The sequence below is a fragment of the Trachymyrmex septentrionalis genome, unplaced genomic scaffold (genome assembly GCF_001594115.1).
Source record: "Trachymyrmex septentrionalis isolate Tsep2-gDNA-1 unplaced genomic scaffold, Tsep1.0 scaffold37, whole genome shotgun sequence".
Classification (NCBI taxonomy): domain Eukaryota; kingdom Metazoa; phylum Arthropoda; class Insecta; order Hymenoptera; family Formicidae; genus Trachymyrmex; species Trachymyrmex septentrionalis.
In genome coordinates, this window is record NW_017305536.1 from 4,450,132 (window position 1) to 4,470,089 (window position 19,958).

At 33.3% G+C, this 19,958-nt stretch overlaps 1 protein-coding gene across 1 annotated transcript in view; it reads right to left on the reverse strand.

Annotated features, from left to right (window-relative positions):
* Nucleotides 1–913: 913 nt before the first annotated feature.
* The window catches only part of LOC108750669 (doublesex- and mab-3-related transcription factor 1A-like), a 65,177-nt gene continuing 46,132 nt past the window's right edge, over nucleotides 914–19,958 (reverse strand). Inside the window, exons 5-6 of the mRNA XM_018490310.1 lie at nucleotides 15,093–15,435; nucleotides 914–2,189 (exon numbers count right to left, since the gene is read on the reverse strand). Coding sequence (XP_018345812.1) covers nucleotide 2,189; nucleotides 15,093–15,435 — 344 coding nt within the window. The 3' untranslated portion in view covers nucleotides 914–2,188. The remainder of the gene's footprint in view (nucleotides 2,190–15,092; nucleotides 15,436–19,958) is intronic.

The window sequence follows — 19,958 nt, forward strand, 5'->3', positions numbered from 1 at the left end:
AATTAATTATTAATTCTAACTAAATTTCTAAGCTTACTATATAGCTTAACTAAAAGGCAAGAAAATTCCACTAAAAGACATAACATACTTATATTGATGAATCGAAAGAAAATTTAGTCATAAAATTTAAACATAAAATATAAATTCTGAAGCGAAATCTTGTGTCCATAAAAGCTTGATTAATATGCAAATTAATTCTTCTGTTACAAAATTAACAACAATGATGATAAATCTGACACAGTATGGCGTACATACTCATTACTGAAACGCAAATTCATTTACGGAAACAAGTCATTAAGTATTCTATGGTAATATTCGATCGGACTATGCATCAAATTGTTACTTGAAACGTGTTTCGCACGAAGCAAAAGAGATGAGACAGAGGCAAGAGAAAAGAAGCAAACAGAAGGGAATGAGACTGCACATATCGAAGGGACAGTGTTTTTTAGTGTTCTTATTTGTAAATTAATTTGCCGCAAGCTGAAGCGACCAGTTTTTGAGCGGCTATTTCATTGCACCGCACCGCACGTCTGACACATCCGCCGATTTTGGGCGCAGATGCGCTCGCCTTTGTATGAAAAATTTTAATTGTCGTAGAATAGCGGCTGATAATTCGTTGTATACGGCGCGAAAAAAGAATTTTAATATGGACTAAATTAATTCATGATATTCCAAGATTAATTGCTTCTCACTTGTCATTAAGATTAAAGATTTACTCACGTTAATTACTGCGATGTAATGATACTTGCTCAGGCAAGAACACACGATAGACAAAGCGTGTCGGCCGACTGTGTCTTTTATGGAAAGTCCTTGACAATGTATAATGCAACCACGCACATGTACAACATAATTTTAATTATTTTTCATAAACGACACATAACAGTCGGACGTCATTTTATCGTGTGCTCTTGCCATTACGTTTTACAATATTAAGCATAAAAAATGCCACGTATTTGATCTTTGAGCATTGAACAAGCACGATTTGCATGAATATATTTTAGAAAGAGATTTCGCTTTTTTTGAGAAATAGAAAAATTTGAAAAGTTTGTCGAATAAATTTAAGTAATCGTAATCGATGATTGAAAAATGGATGTCTTACCATGCTCGATCATGCGTGGCTGTAAGTCTCGTATCTTCCAATAATATTCAATAACACATCTAAATCGAGAAAACAGCAAGTTAGCATATATATAATATATATGAATAAGCAGAAAGCATCAAAATCCATCTGTCATCCATTATCGACTAATTCGACCAACGCTTCGCCTGTTTACGCAGCCATCGCCGTCATTCAGCGTTCGGTTTTCCATACACAAAATTGGCCATCCGCCATCGCTGTGGAGAAATCAGCGAATAAAACCGTTACTTATGATCGGATAGATTTCTTAACGATTCGCTTGATGCCTGTCGCGCTTACGGTCGTTTTTCTCTGCAGCGGCATCTTGCCATCGCGTTCTCGCACCGAATTTTAAAATGGACAGACACGTGAGGGCGCGGTACATGAACTCGCCGGACAAGCTCAAGGAACGTCAGAAACGGTATGTCGCGGTCTTCTCATTCTCCGAGATTATGCTTGATTGAGCTGCCTTGCGGGAGCTGCTTTACCATGCGTAACGTCAGGGTCCGTCGATTTCGTTTCTGCCTGAAACGAAAATCCGAACGCGGCGATTGGATACAATTCAGCATTCGCCTGCCGAGGAAATCGCGAGTGATCGTTTGAAAAATGAATGGATTACGCTCTGCGATCTTGTTGTTCGCATGACGGTCCACGATCGTTCGATCCATTACCGCAAAGATCTGTTATCGCGATGGCATCGATCACTGTGAGATTATCTCGTAGAGAAGCGGTAACTTTTCGTCCTTTCACGAAGGACCACGATCACAATCGAGGATTAAAAGCAAAGGACGAAAAACGTCTTGGGAACTTGCTGTGAAACCGATATAATAATTTTTCGCGAGTTTTTTTTTAAGAATTTCTCGATTGATTGCGATTTCCTCGGACCACTGAATATGTAGCAGCGTTGACTGCATATCTCGCGTAGCGATGTCCGAAACATGTTGGCAATGATTGATAGTCAGGTTCAGTGCTCGTCCTGACAATCGTTCTATCACTTTGCAGGCGACACGATTTTCTTTGGATTCTACACATTTTCCTCGTCGATTTATTTCATTGACTGTTAACGGTCGATCTGAAAGCAGAAAAATTGGATAGTAATAGCGATAGGCTACAATATGATAATGATGTCGCTCATTTCTAAGATCTCTTAAACGTGTTTTACATATGTTCTAATTTCACCAGTCATAATAGCTATTTTTCTAATTTTAATTAATATGTCACCAAAAAATATCGCTATTTCATATCAACAATAAATAATAAATATGACATGTTCAAATAAAGAAGAATACATCTCATCCTCTTATTTTTCTCTATAATACTTTCTTTTTATTTTGTTAATTTGGACTGAAGTTTTAGACACATTTGCTCATATTTATCTTCAATATTTATTCCCAATTTAAACACAAAATAATTATTGTGACTAAACCGCAATAACAATTGATGTTGAGATCATATCTACATCACGGGAATAATAACCTAAACAAATTGATTCTGTCTTATGCAATAAGATTTACGCAACGTGTCACGTGTAATTCTACGACGCATAGTTTCCGAGATTCAAAGAAGTAACAGAGTAGTTTATACGTAATTTGTTTAAAAATGTAATAAAACCAATGTGGTGTCGTATTAACGCAAACTCTACTCAGATACGTAATTCCACATCTTTCTATTAAAAATGTCATTATTTTCAAAATAGTAATAATTCCGAAATAATTATGATCTACAATTGCTTTTTAATTATTATCGCCAGTATATTATCTGCAATAGGAAAAAGAAGTATAATTACCACAGCAGAGATTAAAGTACCAGCTGTAATGAGGGGACAAAAAATATATAGACATATCTATCTATGCCATTTGATATTTATAATAATACCGAATAAATCACGTTATTTTATTGCCGCTGACAACGCTTACTGACGTAAATGCACAATTGCCAAACGACTTAACATCCAATGCAAACGCAACATTCAACTATATTCAAGAATGTACTGCATTTATGGCATCATCAACGAAAATACCGCTTATTTGCATTCTTCATTGTAATAACAGTTTATTACCTTATTTAATTTATTATATGCATTACACCTCAAGAATTTTCTCTTGTAGTTTTACACATTATCCGTCTATCAAAAAATTATCAAAAGTTTATAATATAAAAATAATATTTGCTATTTAGCAAGGTTATCATAAATTTGTTATCATTTAAGTCTTTATTAAATTGATCTAAGGAACGAACGACCGAAGGAAACCAAACCGAATCCGATCGTTCGATATAAGCAACAACGCGGCACTAACACTAACGCAAAAAAAATTACCGAATGCCGGAAACCGCCGACTAAGAAATGGAGCCTGGAGAGAAGTTAACGACCGCCATGTCGGCTTATCCAGCGGATATTAAATCTGGTAGCGGGACATTTCTCATTCGAGAAGTTTTCTCAGAGAGACGACCGACGAGAGAAAACCTTACCGCGATGCTTTAAAGATCGTCGAGTCGCGAAGGGGAAGAAGGCGGACGAGGTCCACCGCCGTAAAACAAAATCCACTACGGAAAGATGGCAAGAGAGAAAAGAGTGGCTGAGAAAGAGGAAAGGACTGAAGAAGCGACAAGGACGCGGAGGAGGAGTATATTATGTTCGCTAAAGCAATGTTACCAACTCAAGAACTGGCGAACTAGCCGACAGTAAAATCCATTTTATGTCTCCCTCGTAAAGCCAGTCAAATGAAACCCGGACTTAGTTTTCATACGTGCACCCAATGGGAGACCCGGTTTCCTGCCCGCTACGATAGCAGGTTGTAACAGACTTTTTCGAAAGTCTAGACGCATTGGTACCTAGATCGGGCATCTTTGTCGAATCAATCCTGTTTGGTGAAACCTCGATCATTACGGTTTCGATGGCAATCGATTATAATCTCGTTTTACTTTCAACATCGCTGCAAGTTATATGTCACCAGTTAAAAAAAAATCTGTGTAAAAAAATAAATACAAACAAATCAAAAAGATTAATAAAATTAAGATATAAGTCAGTGGAAACACACTGAAAAATCAAGGATTCGATCATTTTAATTTGATACACACGAATGACGCGCGTATGGTATTTCGATTGAGTCTTTTATTTTGATTGATACACACGAAGCAATAACTTGTAAACAAAGAACGGTACAAGATAGATACTAAAAAGCTTGACCAAGTAAAACATCGTTCGACACTAAACCTGGTCGCCTCGTAAAACACGTCTCGCAGACACACATCCCGAAAGAGTAGTGGCGATAAAGACCCAGTTCACATCTCAGAAGACCAACTTTGAAAAGAGCTTTCGTTAGATACCATAAACCTCTTCTCAGAATCATTTTAATCGATTCCTTTGTTTGCCAATGTTGCAACCGTCTAAAAGATTAATAAAACGTAATCGTGCTCTAAGAAGAAGAACACACGAAAAACGTAAAAGTGGTTTCGACGAAAATACGATCACGCGGTATATATGATATATTATTGCGAAATCACAGGCTTTTATAGCTTCGAGGAACCTACAAAACTTGTAAACCATCGAAATATTAAGTAATGAATATGCCAACAATACAAGGAAAATCATTTCAAAAGTAAAACATATCAGACAGAAGAGGACGTGATAAAAGCACTGAAAAGAAAAATAGTCTGGTTGGATTAAATAGTAATTCTGATAAAAAATGAACGAATCAGAATTTTCTGATTAAATCTACTAGAATTCTAGTTGAGATAATTAGTATTGTATTTGAAATTATTCTGAACAAAAATAAGAATTCTAGTAAAATTTTATCCAAAAATATTATATCAATCAGAATTCCCCGATTATCTCAACTAGAATTCTAATAAATTAACCAGAAAATTCTGAGTCGTCTATTTTCCAGAAATTTTGTTGAGTGAAATGATAAGAGAAATCGAATTCATTGATACGCGTGCGATGATATAATTGTAGTCGTCCATCATTGTTACACGTATTTAACCAGTTGACGACGCTTGGAATATTATTTCCACTCGTAAAACGATCCCTCTAACGATCGACAGTTACTTTGATGCCGTTTCAGGGGCGAGACCGAGCGTTATGTCGTTCCTGGTCGTGTTGCAATACACATTCTTCTCGTCTCGCTTTAGAGCTCGTGAATTTGTGCCGGTACACGATTCGTCATCTCGTTTTCATGAGGCTTTAACCGTCCGCGCCTGGGTCTTTTTTTACGAGCGACTACTTCGTCAAAGTGCCAACCACTTTGTTAAGTACACGTATCTGTAACGGTGCGTTACGACGAACGCAGGATCTACTAGTGTTAAGTGGATGTGGGCTTTCAAGAAATATTCGATGACCGATCGCAAATAACATGAGAGCCAATAGCTGCCTCGAATGACGTAAATTTATCGTGCTACGTACAGTCTATACGTGACCGTATTTGCAATTACTTTATATAGTTTTTCAGACATGACAATCACTGCGCATTATAAATGTAAGATTTTACATGTATTTTAAGTTGCTTTAACGCATTTACCGACTCGTTATATATTCTTCTCTAGAAAAAACTGCGATACCCTTTTATTATGTATTATTATGCGTCATTGCTCAAGGAAAGAATGATATATTAATAAATGTATCTCGCAGCAATTGCACGTATTTTAAGACGTTATAAAGTTTTATAACTATAGATATACGTAAAATTCTCATTCCGAGAAAGTGAAAATACAACTCTTCATTTCTTAAAAAAAGTGACAATTTTCACTTTTTTTTTAGAATGAATTTTCACTTCAAAAGAGTGAAATCTCACTTTTTGTGGAAGTATTTTCACTTGTTTTCAAAGGTAATTGTATTTTTACTCTTTTGGAGTGAGAGTTTCACTGCAAGAAATTTAGAGTGTAAGTTTATTTAAAGTTATATTATTAACCATATATTATTAACTCCATATTATTAACAATAATAATTGTAATAATCATCACAATAATAATAAAATAATAATAATGCAGAATTAAAAGAGAAAAAAGAAAAGGAAGCGAACTAATGAGTCGGAGACTTTGGTTCATAATTTATATTTGCATTCTTCCCAAAAGACCTTTTCTTTTTGATCGACCATAGAATTGTCTCATAAAAATATGATTTATAGTTATACCGCCTCACAATATCCTTAGCTGCGTAATCTACGTTATGGTATTTATATCCTAATGATTCATATATTTACGTTGTTCCCATTCAATGATTTCTGCACCCAGATAATTCGACGAATCTTAGTGGCGGATTAATTTGAAACTTATTGATCAGACAGTTTAAAAGATACATGATATAACGAGAAAAGACTTTTGATCTACCAATAACAGATTTTACAATCGACAGAAATAAAATTTGAAAATCATTCCGCATTCATTGATTGACGTCACTAACTATGATTAATTATATTGATCAAATACTATCTGTATAATAAGATAGTTTTTATTATACTTGTGTTTGTTATACAAAATGATTAATGAAAGATTAAAATTCATAAAAAAATCATAAAAGTCACAACATATTTCGTATAAAAATTTCCAAGCTGTAGACGACTTTAACGCTAAGCTAATATTGAAAATATACGAATAAAAATTAGACTAGATATAATTACTGCAATATAAACTAAGATCGTTCATTTTGATCGAATGCTTTATAATTTTATAAAAACGGCTAGCTGAATGGCTTATTAAGCTCTTTCTTAAATTCGCGAAGAGAAACCAGCGCACGTACCCGCATAGAGAAGAAAAGCTTTCGTCGATAAAGGGTCTTTTCTGGCGGATGATCTAAGCAGATCCCAAGGCGAACAGTGACTGCTCGAGAAGTCGTAAACGTGGTAAGGAGGAGACACATCCTGGCACATAACTAAAATGAAAACGGTCGCGGCGGTTGCGGATGAGGTGGGTGGAAGTTTATCATCTGCTAGTAAGTGTGCTTCGCGGATTCTCATACCTCCACCCGTGCGCTACCACCCTTGATCAGGCTTTAGGTGAGCGGTGAGCAGGGAAGAAAGACAGATCGTAAAATCACTGTGGAAACTTGAAATACCTATTCACTCTACGTTAATCTCAACTCATTCCATTCCGAATATTAGTGAACAAGCGATTGTTTTACCACACTTTTATGAAAGTGTTTTCTTACATTTAATTAATATTTTTTGAACTATAGTTTTTCGTTTTTTTTTTTTTAATTTAATTACATCTAATAAAACTTTTGCAGGCAATATAAATTTTATTAAATTCACATATATTATTGTATTTAAATAAATTAATTCGTCATTTACGAGAAAAATGATTTGCATCATACAACGATGTGCTAATTTGTTAAATTACACCGTTTTCATACAACGCATGAAAAGTCGAATTGACCGTTTCAAAATAAAGACATTCCCATTATAGGATTTGATAATTTCGCTAGAGGAACTGAATAGCTCATTCAATCGCAAATACACGAACTATCCTATCCAGTGTTGCGTAAAGAATTTGTTTATCGATCGCGATCTCTGATCGGTAAGAGGCGCGGCCACCTTCATTAACGAGACGCGTATCCCGGGTGGACCCCGGTGGCTTCGCTCACCAGAGTTAGATGGGCAAGTACGTCGTATTTCATAGAAGCCTGGCTGTATTTTCGCGCGTATGACTTTAACTGTCGATGTGGACTTCGCTTGTATTTCTTCTCAAGTTTTACTGGCGCTAGGTCGACCGCTCCGAGCCGTAAACGTCAGTCTCCGCTAAAGTCCCGCATGCCGTGTTGCCAGGGTTCCTTCCTCAACCTTCCCGCTTAGCCGTCGCCTTCTTCTTCTTCTTCTTCTTCTTCTTCTTCTTCTTCTTCTGTTTCTTCTTCTTCTTCTTCTTCTTTTCATTTTCTCTAACTCCTTTCGCTTTGTCTTTGCCTTCGAGCAGTCGAGGTCTTCGGTGAGCATTATGTGAACTTATCCGACGATTCCTTAGCCGTTGGCATGACCGCTGAAGGACGTCACTCTTGACAAGTACACCGACCAGAAAGCTTACGAAAGGGATCTACCTACATGGGAAGGCAACGCCTGTTCCCTTTGTATACTTCAAGAAATAAAGTTTTGTTGCGGATTACACGACGCGAATTATGTCAGTCACATTTTGTCTTCTGCCTGTTCTGACGTCACGCTAAACTAGTATATCGACCGGAATCGATCAGCTCTAGGACAGTTTGTGAACAGCATATCGACACTGGCTAGCTTTTTTCTCTGAAAGAAAAGGAAAGTTTTGCGTGTAACCGGTCATTAGCTACGATACGTTTGTGAGAAAGTCGTCCAAAAGTTCATCTAGGCCGCGTAAGTTATGCACGTTTGACGACCATTGTAGTTTTCGAAATAGGTAATCCGTTTTCGCGAAGATGAGTGACACGACCGGACGAGAAGGTTTTAAGGTCGACCGGAAGACGCCGGTACCCGTATCGTCTCAGGGCTTCATTAAGGATGCAATGGCGGACTTTTTGTTCAGCAAGCGAAGGGAACGGAGTGTGCGCGAGCGCACAGCCGGTCGCTTTTAAAAAAGTTACGACGAGGTTTATGGAGGTTTAATTGTAGCTCGCGACTGTGGTTAGAAAGTAGTAAAACTCCTTTTGCCAGCGATGCCGGGTCTGTTACACTACTTAACGCTCCCCGGTTCTTGGTTACGTATGAGAAAGACGATGATGAGAAAGGGAAGCGGCCGCGGCTTTCGTATCGGATCTCTTCGGCGCTACTAATTATTGCTTTGTCTCGGGAATTGCGGCCCTGTCCTCGGAAAATAAGGCTTGATGGGATAGTCCCAATAAGGTCAAAGATATTTGTCTCATTAATTTGATCGTTGGCTAATCGCTATCAATAATTTCAGCGCACCATGGTGTCAGATGCGCTTATTAATGAGATGACTGCGTGCTAATATGTAACAGCAATTATGACTGGAATATATTACAGCAGGTGCGATGTCGAAACATATGATATACTGCAGTCAGCAAGTGTAATTTCATTAATTTCGCAAAAATATTCTCATATAGGTAAGAAACTGTAATATTTTATTTTTTAAAAGAGATATTTTTCAAAGGTAATCATAAATTTACTTATTTTTTAATAAAATAATGTTTATATATCAATAATTTATCAATCACTGATTAACAAACTTTAACTATATAGGATTTTATCACTGAGCTTTCATGGAAATTTCGTGATACGAAGTAAAAGAAAATAACAAATGACAAAGAAAATATTCATCGTAGGAAATCCTATTGTAAGAATTATAATATTTTTTCAAAATTTTATATACTATACATGTAGTATATTTACTTATTTTAGGTAAAGTAATCAGACTTTATATGTAAGTTAAACTTTGTCTTTGTGTTTTTTTTTAATTTTGTGCTGAGTTTGAAAATTAAAAATTAACAGTTATACTCAAAAAGAAGGAACATTTCTGAATGTTAATAAAAAAATTTGAGATAAGATTTTAAAAAAGTAGTATTCCGCGTGTACCAATTGTACAATATTTATATACCCAATATGACCTAAGTATAAGTATGTTTCTCTTTTGCGTAAACAAATGTTAGAAAAATGAAAACTGAAGTGTTTCTTCTATTTAGTGACATAAGTTGATACAAATGTTGTTTTATCTTTTTTTGCATTCTATAAGTAATAAAGATAGAACGATATTTGTGTCGAATTATGTCATTAAATGGAAAGCACTCAAAATAATCCAATATCTATAAGATTACAAGCTCATTAATATGTTGATAAGTTAATTGACATATAAAAATACACAAAGAATATTTTTCCAAACAATGGACTTATTTATTTATCTATTTATTTTCATGATGTTTAGCAAGTGAATCAAAATTCATGAGCTAAAATAATAAAAAATAAGTACCAAAAGTATAAAAAAAAGTCACAATTTATGTGAGTTCGGTATGCTTAGGTTAGCCATGTTGATTTTACAAATAGTTCCTTCTCTTTGATTATAAATAAAACGTTGTGACAAAAATATAAACTAAATATTGTAAATACTATAATATTGTAAAATTAATTATTACAATATTATCTACATTAACATGAACTATTAAAATTAATAACTACCTTTTAGTAATTTTAGGAAACAATTATTATTACATCACAATAACGACATTCTGTGTTTTATTTTACTGATGATAACAGAATAAACAAATTGAATTGATGCAATCCCAGTCAAACAGATAATCTGCACTAGCTATTATTGCTATTTTTTTAATCAGTTATATGATTATCTACAAATAGGGAATAAGGAATTTTGAGTACATATCCATATTAAATCCGATTATCTTATGCAAAAGAGTATATAGTAACATGTACATGTTACATAAAAATGTCATATAAAAATAGTAAATTTAATAATATATATTATAAGTGTATATAAATTTTATTTATTCGATACACAAAATATCTAAAAAAAAAAACGATATTTTAAAGAAATGAGACATCACTATATATAATTTGAATAAAAGTTATATAAAAATAAAGAAATAAAAAATTTAATACGAGCAACAATGTGATTATGTAAGTTATCAAAAACACGCAATACAATTAATTAGCCTAAGGTTTGGTTAACCAAAGCAATTAATTGAAAATAATATTGTGATTTTATCCTGCAATTATAATTAATGACTTACTAAAAATAGATTTGTAAGAATTTTAGTTAGATTATTGACATTCCGCTATTTCGATTTCACTCTAACATCTGTCACATAAACTTTGGTAGTTTACTGCACCCGGAGCAAAATAAGCAGAAGAGTGCGCCTCACTTACGGCTTTGCGGCAATGGGAAACGTAGAAGGGGCTTTAAGGAGAATAAGAAAGCAGCGACGATGATGACAAGGTAGAAGGAGAAGCACCGTAAAAAAAAAAATATCCATCGAGCTGTAAAGAGAACCGCGTTTACGACCGTCGTTAAGGCCACTCTGAGCAACCTGTCTGATTACATTGATGCTGCTTACTACAAAAGCGAGACTAATTCTTTCAACGATTCCCCGAACACTTGCTGCAACTATTAGAAGTGATCACGAATCTTCGCTTTGTCGTACATGTGACATTAAATCTGCGACGATCGATTTTTTGCGCCGACGAGTCGAGAAACGAATATTAACGTATATAATTGCTCTAATGAGTCCTACGCACGCAAAGGTTACCGAGAATACTTCGCCGAATCGATTCACGCTACAATCTAGTATAAAGTAAAAACATCAAGAGAAATCGTCTATCACACAAATATATTGCGTGATTATATTTTCTTATATACAAGAAGAAAACATCGAAATATGACATCTGCGCATATATCTGCGCTATAATTTGTGTTGCAAAAATTTTCAAAAATTTTCAAAAATATATAGGCAATAACAATCAAGAAGAACAAATCATAGAAAACCAATAGAAATCCGGGTCTCTCGCATTGCTTATCGCATAAAAAAAAGAGATATATGTATATGTGGTGTGTGTGTGTGTGTGTGTGTGTGTGTGTGTATGTGTGTGTGCGCGCGCAAGTGCATTTACATTATATAAACATAAGCAAAGAATGCGTCATAAGCAAAAAATCGGGTCGATTAAGATGGGCAGGTCACGCGGCGCGTATGGATGAGAATCGAATTGCATATAAAGTACTAATTGGTAAACCGGATGGGAAGAGACCATTGGGTAGACCAAGACGTAGATGGGAAGAAAATATTAGAATGGACCTTAACGAAATGGGGTACGAGGGTCACAAATGGAGGGATCTGGCTCAGGGACGGGAACAGTGGCGGGATTTGGTATTTGCGGCAATGAGCTTTCGAGTTCCTAACGCCTAATAATAATAATAATAATAATAAGCAAAGAATGCACGATTGGTCATCGGATTCCACTGTTCAGGCCAGTGCAGAGTCAGCGAGCGATCATGAAGAAACCGACTCATTTTCAACAGCCCTAATCACAAATTGGAAGCAATTAGTATCCGAGATAGCCGACAAACCTTGCCGACATTTTAATTACCGCTTCAATTTTCATATCGCGAGTATCGCCTTGTGCTGTTTAGCGAGCCGTACATTTTTAGGTTCTTTTACGATCATCATTACGCCGTAATGTTGATGCGCCCTTGACTTTAACGACGGATCGCATGCATCCGATAAATCTGGAATTCCCACTCCTCTCTGTTCTATATATACTCTATCGTATTACTGTTAAATAATTCATATGATAAGAGCAACTGGTTATTGCGGCACAAAAATTTTTCAGACACGAACTGATACATCAATGATTTTTACCGATAGCATGAATGCTTAAATATAACCGCTACCAGAAGATTGAGATGTTCGCATATATGAATAGCATGATGAAACATGCATCATGGCAAAAACGAAGATACTGCGGTTTGAGCAAATATATCTGCACAAATATAACTATATATTATATTACGAAGAAGTATCTTCATTTTTTCTCAATTTAGACATATATGAACATACACATGTATAGTACATGTATAGTACCATACACAGAAAAATACATACGCAAGTAATAATTGCTTGTTTCAAATATTTCAAAAATTCATATATCTGCAAATCTATCATAAATAAATTTATCAAAAGCATCAAAACATATTTTGAGTCTTAGTAAGTTTAATTCATTTTTTAATCACAAGTTTACTTCAATCTGATTATCATCATTATTAAATTAAGATAAATTCAATTTGCTTGTTATATAAAGCTTATTCGATTAATTTTATAATATTTTTCACAAAAAAATAAATTCTTGTTTTGAGTACATAATAATGATTTTCTAAAATTTGTACTATTATAAAATTTGTACTCATTATCAAGATTATAATTATTATCAATAATTATTATTAAGAAAATATTTAAGATAATCGTAACTTAAAAAGAAGAAAGTAAATTGACTAATTATTTTTCTTAGAAATAGAATGATATTTTTCTGTGTATAAGAATTATTGATATTGGTTTAAATATATCTAAAACAAATAGAAGTTATTCGCATATTAAAGTATCTAGCCAAAAGTGACTAGACTATTCGAAAAACCATTATAAACATAAATAAATACTAATCCCTAACATTAATCTAAACAGAAGAATGTCAATATTAAGATTTTAATGACATTATCTTGTATGACAATATTTTATGATTCCTTTTCAACTTTATAATGGTCACCATCTCACTTCCTTGTATTTTCGTGTTATACCGTTTGTTATTTCGTGACTGTATTAGCACGCCACTTTCTTTGTCAACTCTTTGTAAAGTTAAAAGAAGAAAAGAATACATCCTGTTGTGACGTATCTTATTGTTAGTTCGAAGAACGCCTTTTGATTAAATTTATTCTTCTTTCCTTTTATATCATTGTATATATATTTTTTACAGATGTATCGAAGACTGCTGATGTGAAAAAATCGTGTACAACTGAGAATTTTTAACTCTTTTTTAAATAAAACATCACTATTGTTTATAAATAACACAAGATTGTTTCTTTTCAGTGAATTTTATAAGAAAGTAATAAAAATTTAAAAATAATATATCATTTTTAAAGTAAAATAAAGTCTAAAAAATAAAGTCTAAAATAATATTTTTATAATTTTTTTATTTAGTAAATGTAAAGGTAAAAAAGATTTAATGTAATTCTACAGATTTATGTAATAAAAAGTAATAATTCAAATGTACGGAAACTCACGTTTTTCAATTTGAAATTCGTTTCTTAGATGCATAAATTTTGTGATTAATTATTTAATAAATATATGTACACACACATGCATTCATTCGAAGTTTATCTAAATATGCAAACTACGCGAAATACGAGAATTCCTAGAATGTATCAGCAATTAATCAAGACTTGCCGCAATCTCCTTGAGACGCCAGCAAATATACGAGAACGAATTAAATGTAAATACCGTAGCTTATCTTTAAGGCAACGCGTAATCTCAGATAGTCAAATCGACTGGCGTCGGATTTGAGTCCTGCTTTCTCACATATAGCAAAAGTTGTTTTCTTCAAATTGCCCAGTAAAGACGATAACCGAGTATCGTCATGGACAAGCATAGGATGAAGAAAACTGATCAACACTCGTAAATTTGATTCTTTATACTGCCACTCGCCACGGTTTAAGCTGCAGCTGGAAAAGAGGCACGATCGACGCATCGGTGACTTTGAATTCCCGCACGGTTTATGTATTTCTTGAGCGGTTTGAAGTTTGAGTTGCTTTGAAGATATTCGCAAATTTAATATTAATAAAGATTTTTTTGAAAAAAATGTAATATAAAAGTCACTATATAATTTATTCTAAAGATGTAAGTTAATACGATTTGGCGACCTCAATGCCTTTCATAATCTTTCAGTTGCTAATGATACTAATTACGATTTTTAACAGATCAATGAATTTGATCTTTGACAGTATTATGCAACGATTATATTAGCACGACGAATAAAAAATAATTGCTTTTGATAATTACAGATGCTAAAAGTCAAGAATTTAAGGGAAATAAAAAATGTTATGTGTTAAAGAAAGAAGTAAAAGAGGTGGAGCAACGGACAGATGAGCAGCCCTTTGCCGATCTAATGCCGCAGTTTGCTTAACTCTCGGAAGGAAAGAAATTTTATAGCTTAGAAATTTGTTTTATATGCACCGAATTTGTGATTACGATTCCCTCTCTCTTTCTCTCTCTCTCTCTCTCTCTCTCTCTCGATATCTCTCGCGATCCAAACAAAGGAAGAGTACCCAGAATAATGGAGACCGCAATTTATGTTCTAAAAACCAAAAACTAATCTTTTTCCACACTTAATGTTTATAGCAAATTCGATTTCATGAGGCGCCTTGCATACTAATAATAAGAGACAAATAATAAGAGGATTTCTCAGTCCAAATATCCAAATATTCAATATTTAAATCAATATAACTGATTATGTCTATATAATAAATTTTTTATCAAAAAAAAGTCCGAAAAATAAGATAAAAATAGACTTACCAACAGTATGTAGAAGATTTAGTAGAAAGGTCAGTAGGAGTATCAGGAAAAGGTTCGGTAAAAGAATCAGTAGAAGGCCCAGCAGAAGAATCAATAAAAGAATCAACAGATAGTTCAGAAGGAGATTTAAGTGTTTCAAGAGACGTATTTGTTGTTGTCATTGATAAGAAATTAGAGGACCAAACTGGAAAATTTGGGGATGGGTACTCCAAATTCATAAAATACTGTGATTTTATTCCATCAAGCTGTTCCTTGTATGGTGTGTGCAAGATCGGCGGGACATAACAACATGTCGTTGCCTGCTGGAATGTCATGAATGACATTGGTTCTGCTTGATAAATGACTGAAAAAGAAGAAAAAAAGAATAATTTTATTCACTGTTGCATTAGTAATATTATTTGTACTATAATGATAAAGATAATTAAAATAAATGCAAACAGTGTATCCTAGACAGTAATTACTTCGCAACATAAATTTTCAAGAAATAACTACAATTGGCCTAATTCAGAAAAATTTAGTTCACAAAAGGACCTTTTTAAATTTGTAACTGTTCGTTCCTTATCAGTTATTTGATTAGTATAATAGCAATATAATACCTATACGTCATCTCACAAAAGTGTCATGTAAAAGGTAGGAGCTTACTTTTTACTTGTGTCAGTATTTGCCAATTATTTTATTATTTCGTAATATATAAACATATAACGATATATCTCATTAATTATTTACAATAGATTAATTGCTGGGTTCAGTTAAATTTGAAAAGCAATTCTACAATTTTAAGATCTTGATTACAGTATTTAATGAGTAATCACTTAAAGATATTATCGGCAATGTAAGAATTGGAATCAATCCAATGAGCGTACGCAGGATTTCAGCTAGAAAGAGGAGAGAGGGCAAAAATTTATCTTTACATAAAATTTATTAAAATATACTTATGTTGAAGGTAGTCTTCGGAGGCTTCAGCGAATTTCAGCTTTCTACTTCCAGCTTCTTTCTTTTCGCAAGTATCATTTATTAGTATACATAGCTAGTTCATTGAGGCGATTTTCCAACATTGTTAACTAAGGTTGAACTAAGGAAATATGCAAGATATGATGAGAAGAAAGTTTAAGCTTCATTTAACACCTCTGCTAATTATATTGTAATTCTATAAATTCCTCTTTCTTAATTCGTTTTTTATTCCTCGAAAGAAAGTACAGTTCATTGTGAAAATTATTCAAATTATAATAATCAGAAAAAACTGTGCTTTTTTTTTAAATCTTCTAATGTCATATCCAACATAATAAAAGAATGTAATGCTAACAATGACAAAGTAAATTCTCGTCAAAATCGCTACTTTAATGAAGATATTAAAGAATCTAGAAATTATATCAGTGATCTTTTTTTAGTTCTTTAATATCTAAATATATAAATCAATCATATTAAATAATTTTACAACAGTTATGTGCGAAACTACTTTATATGATGAACGCAGATATTGATTTTCATAATTTAATTATTTCTTCTTGATAAAATTTGAGGGGGGATGCACCTTGCTCCCCCTCCTGCGTACGCATAATCCAATATAATACACACTTCATCGAATTTAGTTTTCAGTTTAAAATGAACCAAATTTTCAAACCGTTTTGCACAACGTATGAACTTTTCAATTATTAAGAGAGAAACGATTTATTACACAGCTTCGCTCGATTATTACCTTTTGTGTTTTCATTGTTTAATTAATGGAATATAAGTTTAATTATCACCATTCCCGCTGAAAATAATAAATACTTCATTCCAGCCCCCTTTTTTCTTTTTCAAACTTCTTTTGTGACATAATATTAAGCAATTATAAGTGACCTAAATTAGTTGCTCCTCTAACTGTCGGGATAGACCTAGTACCTATTAAACTAAATCAAACTTAGAAAGCTATTAAAACAATATCGCGTACTTTATTTTAAAAGTCCTCACTTCGCGTATTTACGAGAATTCAGAAGATTCATATTTATCTACTATATACTGCAAGGACGATACCAATTGAGACATTTCAAAGTTAATCTAACGATGTTTACTATTTCGAAATCAATTCAAAAAAGGTCAAGGCTAAAGAAAGGGATGATTTAGGTTTATAGACTTTCAAAGAAAAATATCGTAAATCTACAACATTATATGTTTTTATCCTTTAATTTGAGACATAAATTTTGTATGATTTAGACGTAAATTACCCGTCTAGTTACTTAATTGCGGCAGGCTCTTGATTCGCGTGCATACTGATTACGAGGGTACTTGAAAATTACGGTGAATTATGCGTAAGATTACAGGATTTATTATACACTGAAGATTATGGAACAATTTCAATTTACAAAAAAAGTATGCTCTCTTAAATCCAAGAATTGTCTATTTAATTTGTTGCAAGTGATATTGTTTGATTGCGGAGATGTATTCTTGCCGATCTTTTTAGACAAATTTGCAATCTATCACATGTCATAATTTTGAATAATACCTACATACCTTATCTTATATTTTATATTAGCTCCTCTTCACAAAAGGTTCAATGCTTCTGATACTAAAAGTACCAGTAAGTTTTATGGCGTATCAGTAATTTCGTATATTATTAATGCTCTTGAAGCAAATAATCGCAGTTAAAATTTACACCATCGTAAACTTTGGATCGAGAAATTACTTTACACAATTTCAATTGCATAACCTGTCCGTTTAATGTGTCAGATATAAATATAGTGACACTTATTAGTATAAGTACTTATAAAATTTGTAATCGTTTTTGATCATCATTTTAAACATTCATATGTGTAACTTTTGCACTTATACGAAAAAAAAAAAACACAGTAATAAACATAATTTAAGCAATATTTAAAAAATTAATACTTCCTGAACCAAATAGAACAAAATAATGAAGCACAAATATCTTCACAATTCTTTCGTCTTCGTTTTTAACAAAAAAGGATATTAAAATATGTATGACATATGTATATACATATATATGTCACACATATTTTATAACATATGTATATATAAAATATTTATTTTGCTCAGTTCCAATTTAGATCTATCGATTATGTGCAACGATCAAATGCTTGGGGCAACAATTTTCTTAGCAGTAACGTCTTGGTGTTTTGCATCAAATGCACGTCCGAAACATTATCGGCCAGTCCAATATTTATGCTGTACACCCCGGGCAAGCAATGCGGTTATCAACAAACTGCAACTTGCGCCCGCGCAGAAAGCGTATTCTCAAGATTTATTACGGGTCTCCGTTCTCTACGTACCTTCACTCCCATCAAGGACTGCGTCGGCCGCGAGTAAGAAATTTTTCAAGACACGTCTGCGCAGATATCATCCATGCAGTTATCAACACGCATGCACAAATGATAACTCGATATATATTATAAAAGGTTTATTTATAACAGAGACACAAGGAATAAAAATTGAACGCGAAATCTTGCATAGCAAAAAACGATGTTTAATAAAAAACATAACGTAAATTTATTAATTATTAAAAATATAATTTTTTTCTATAATTATTTCTTCTTTCTTGCATTGAAGTACAGACCTTCTTGCTTTTTAGCCAAAATTATTTAGATACTCAGGTCGTGTTCTGATATGCACTATCAGTACTGAAAATCTATAGTTCACGTAACGTATACTGTAGATTTTCAGTACTACCAGTGTATACTGGAACACACCTTCAGTAATAAACATTTTTGTAATAAGGAGATAAAGAGAGATGAGAGAAAAATAGAATAATTTATATTATTTACGTAGTTCTCAGTAAAGAAAGCTTAGAATTTCTATATATAAATACTCTCCAATAAAAAAATATGAATCGTTATATCGATACAGTTGCCCATACTTTTGCAAGTGAGTATTGTTTTAAAAATGACAAGTATAGGAATTGAGTAACACCTAATCAGGTATACTTATATAAGATTGCATTCTCAATAGATTTATAAAAAGTTTCTTGCGAAAATAACCGTTCGATATTGTCAATTACAGATATTAACGCTTTCTTTGATATGTGGGAATTGTGAGACTAGAGAAGGCGCAGTTGGTGACCTTTCGGACATAACGCTACTCGATATAAAAATGATTTATTCCAGATGCAATCAGGAAGATGAATCCAAGCAACATAGAGAGTACTCGTAAGCCAGCCGTAAAAATACTGCTTGCCTCGTAAATTACATCCAACAGCATGCGTACATGCTCGTTTCGCCCGATCCTTTCGCCGTGAGAGATGTCCGCAATCACATATTTTTTAACGCCACATTCTCACTTGAACGAAATCACGTTCGAGATTTTTACATTTTTACGAAGTTTATAATACTACTTTCTACAAAGTAAGTAAAAGATTAGAGAAAAATCCACAAAATTGCATCGATCATTAAGCTAAACCTGCTGTGTAATGATAGTAAAAAAAGCAATTTAAAACAAAAGATAACTTATTGATGGTATCACAATATAGCACGATAATAATATACCTATAATAATAAAAATACCCTAACCTAATGCAAAGTTAACGTTATATATGATATATAGAAGGTAATTTTAACCAATAGATATTAAGGGTAACAGAATATTAACGGATCAAACGTGCTCAGAAATAGGATTCGCAGCTGCGTGTTCGCTGACTTACTGAATCGCCATAACTTCCGGTTGCCTTAGAATTACGTGACGTCACCTACATTCGTCGCGGGTCGATATGATGCCAAATATAAAGCTTGGAAAACTGGAAGTGCAATTTACTCTTTATTTTTATTGTTTATCGGCGTTGTTGGGTATTAAAATCGGGTCTGTGCTTCAAGTAGGTATAAAAATGTAGATCAATCACAGCGGTTCAAACAAAAGTAAATTATCATAAATAAATCGGAG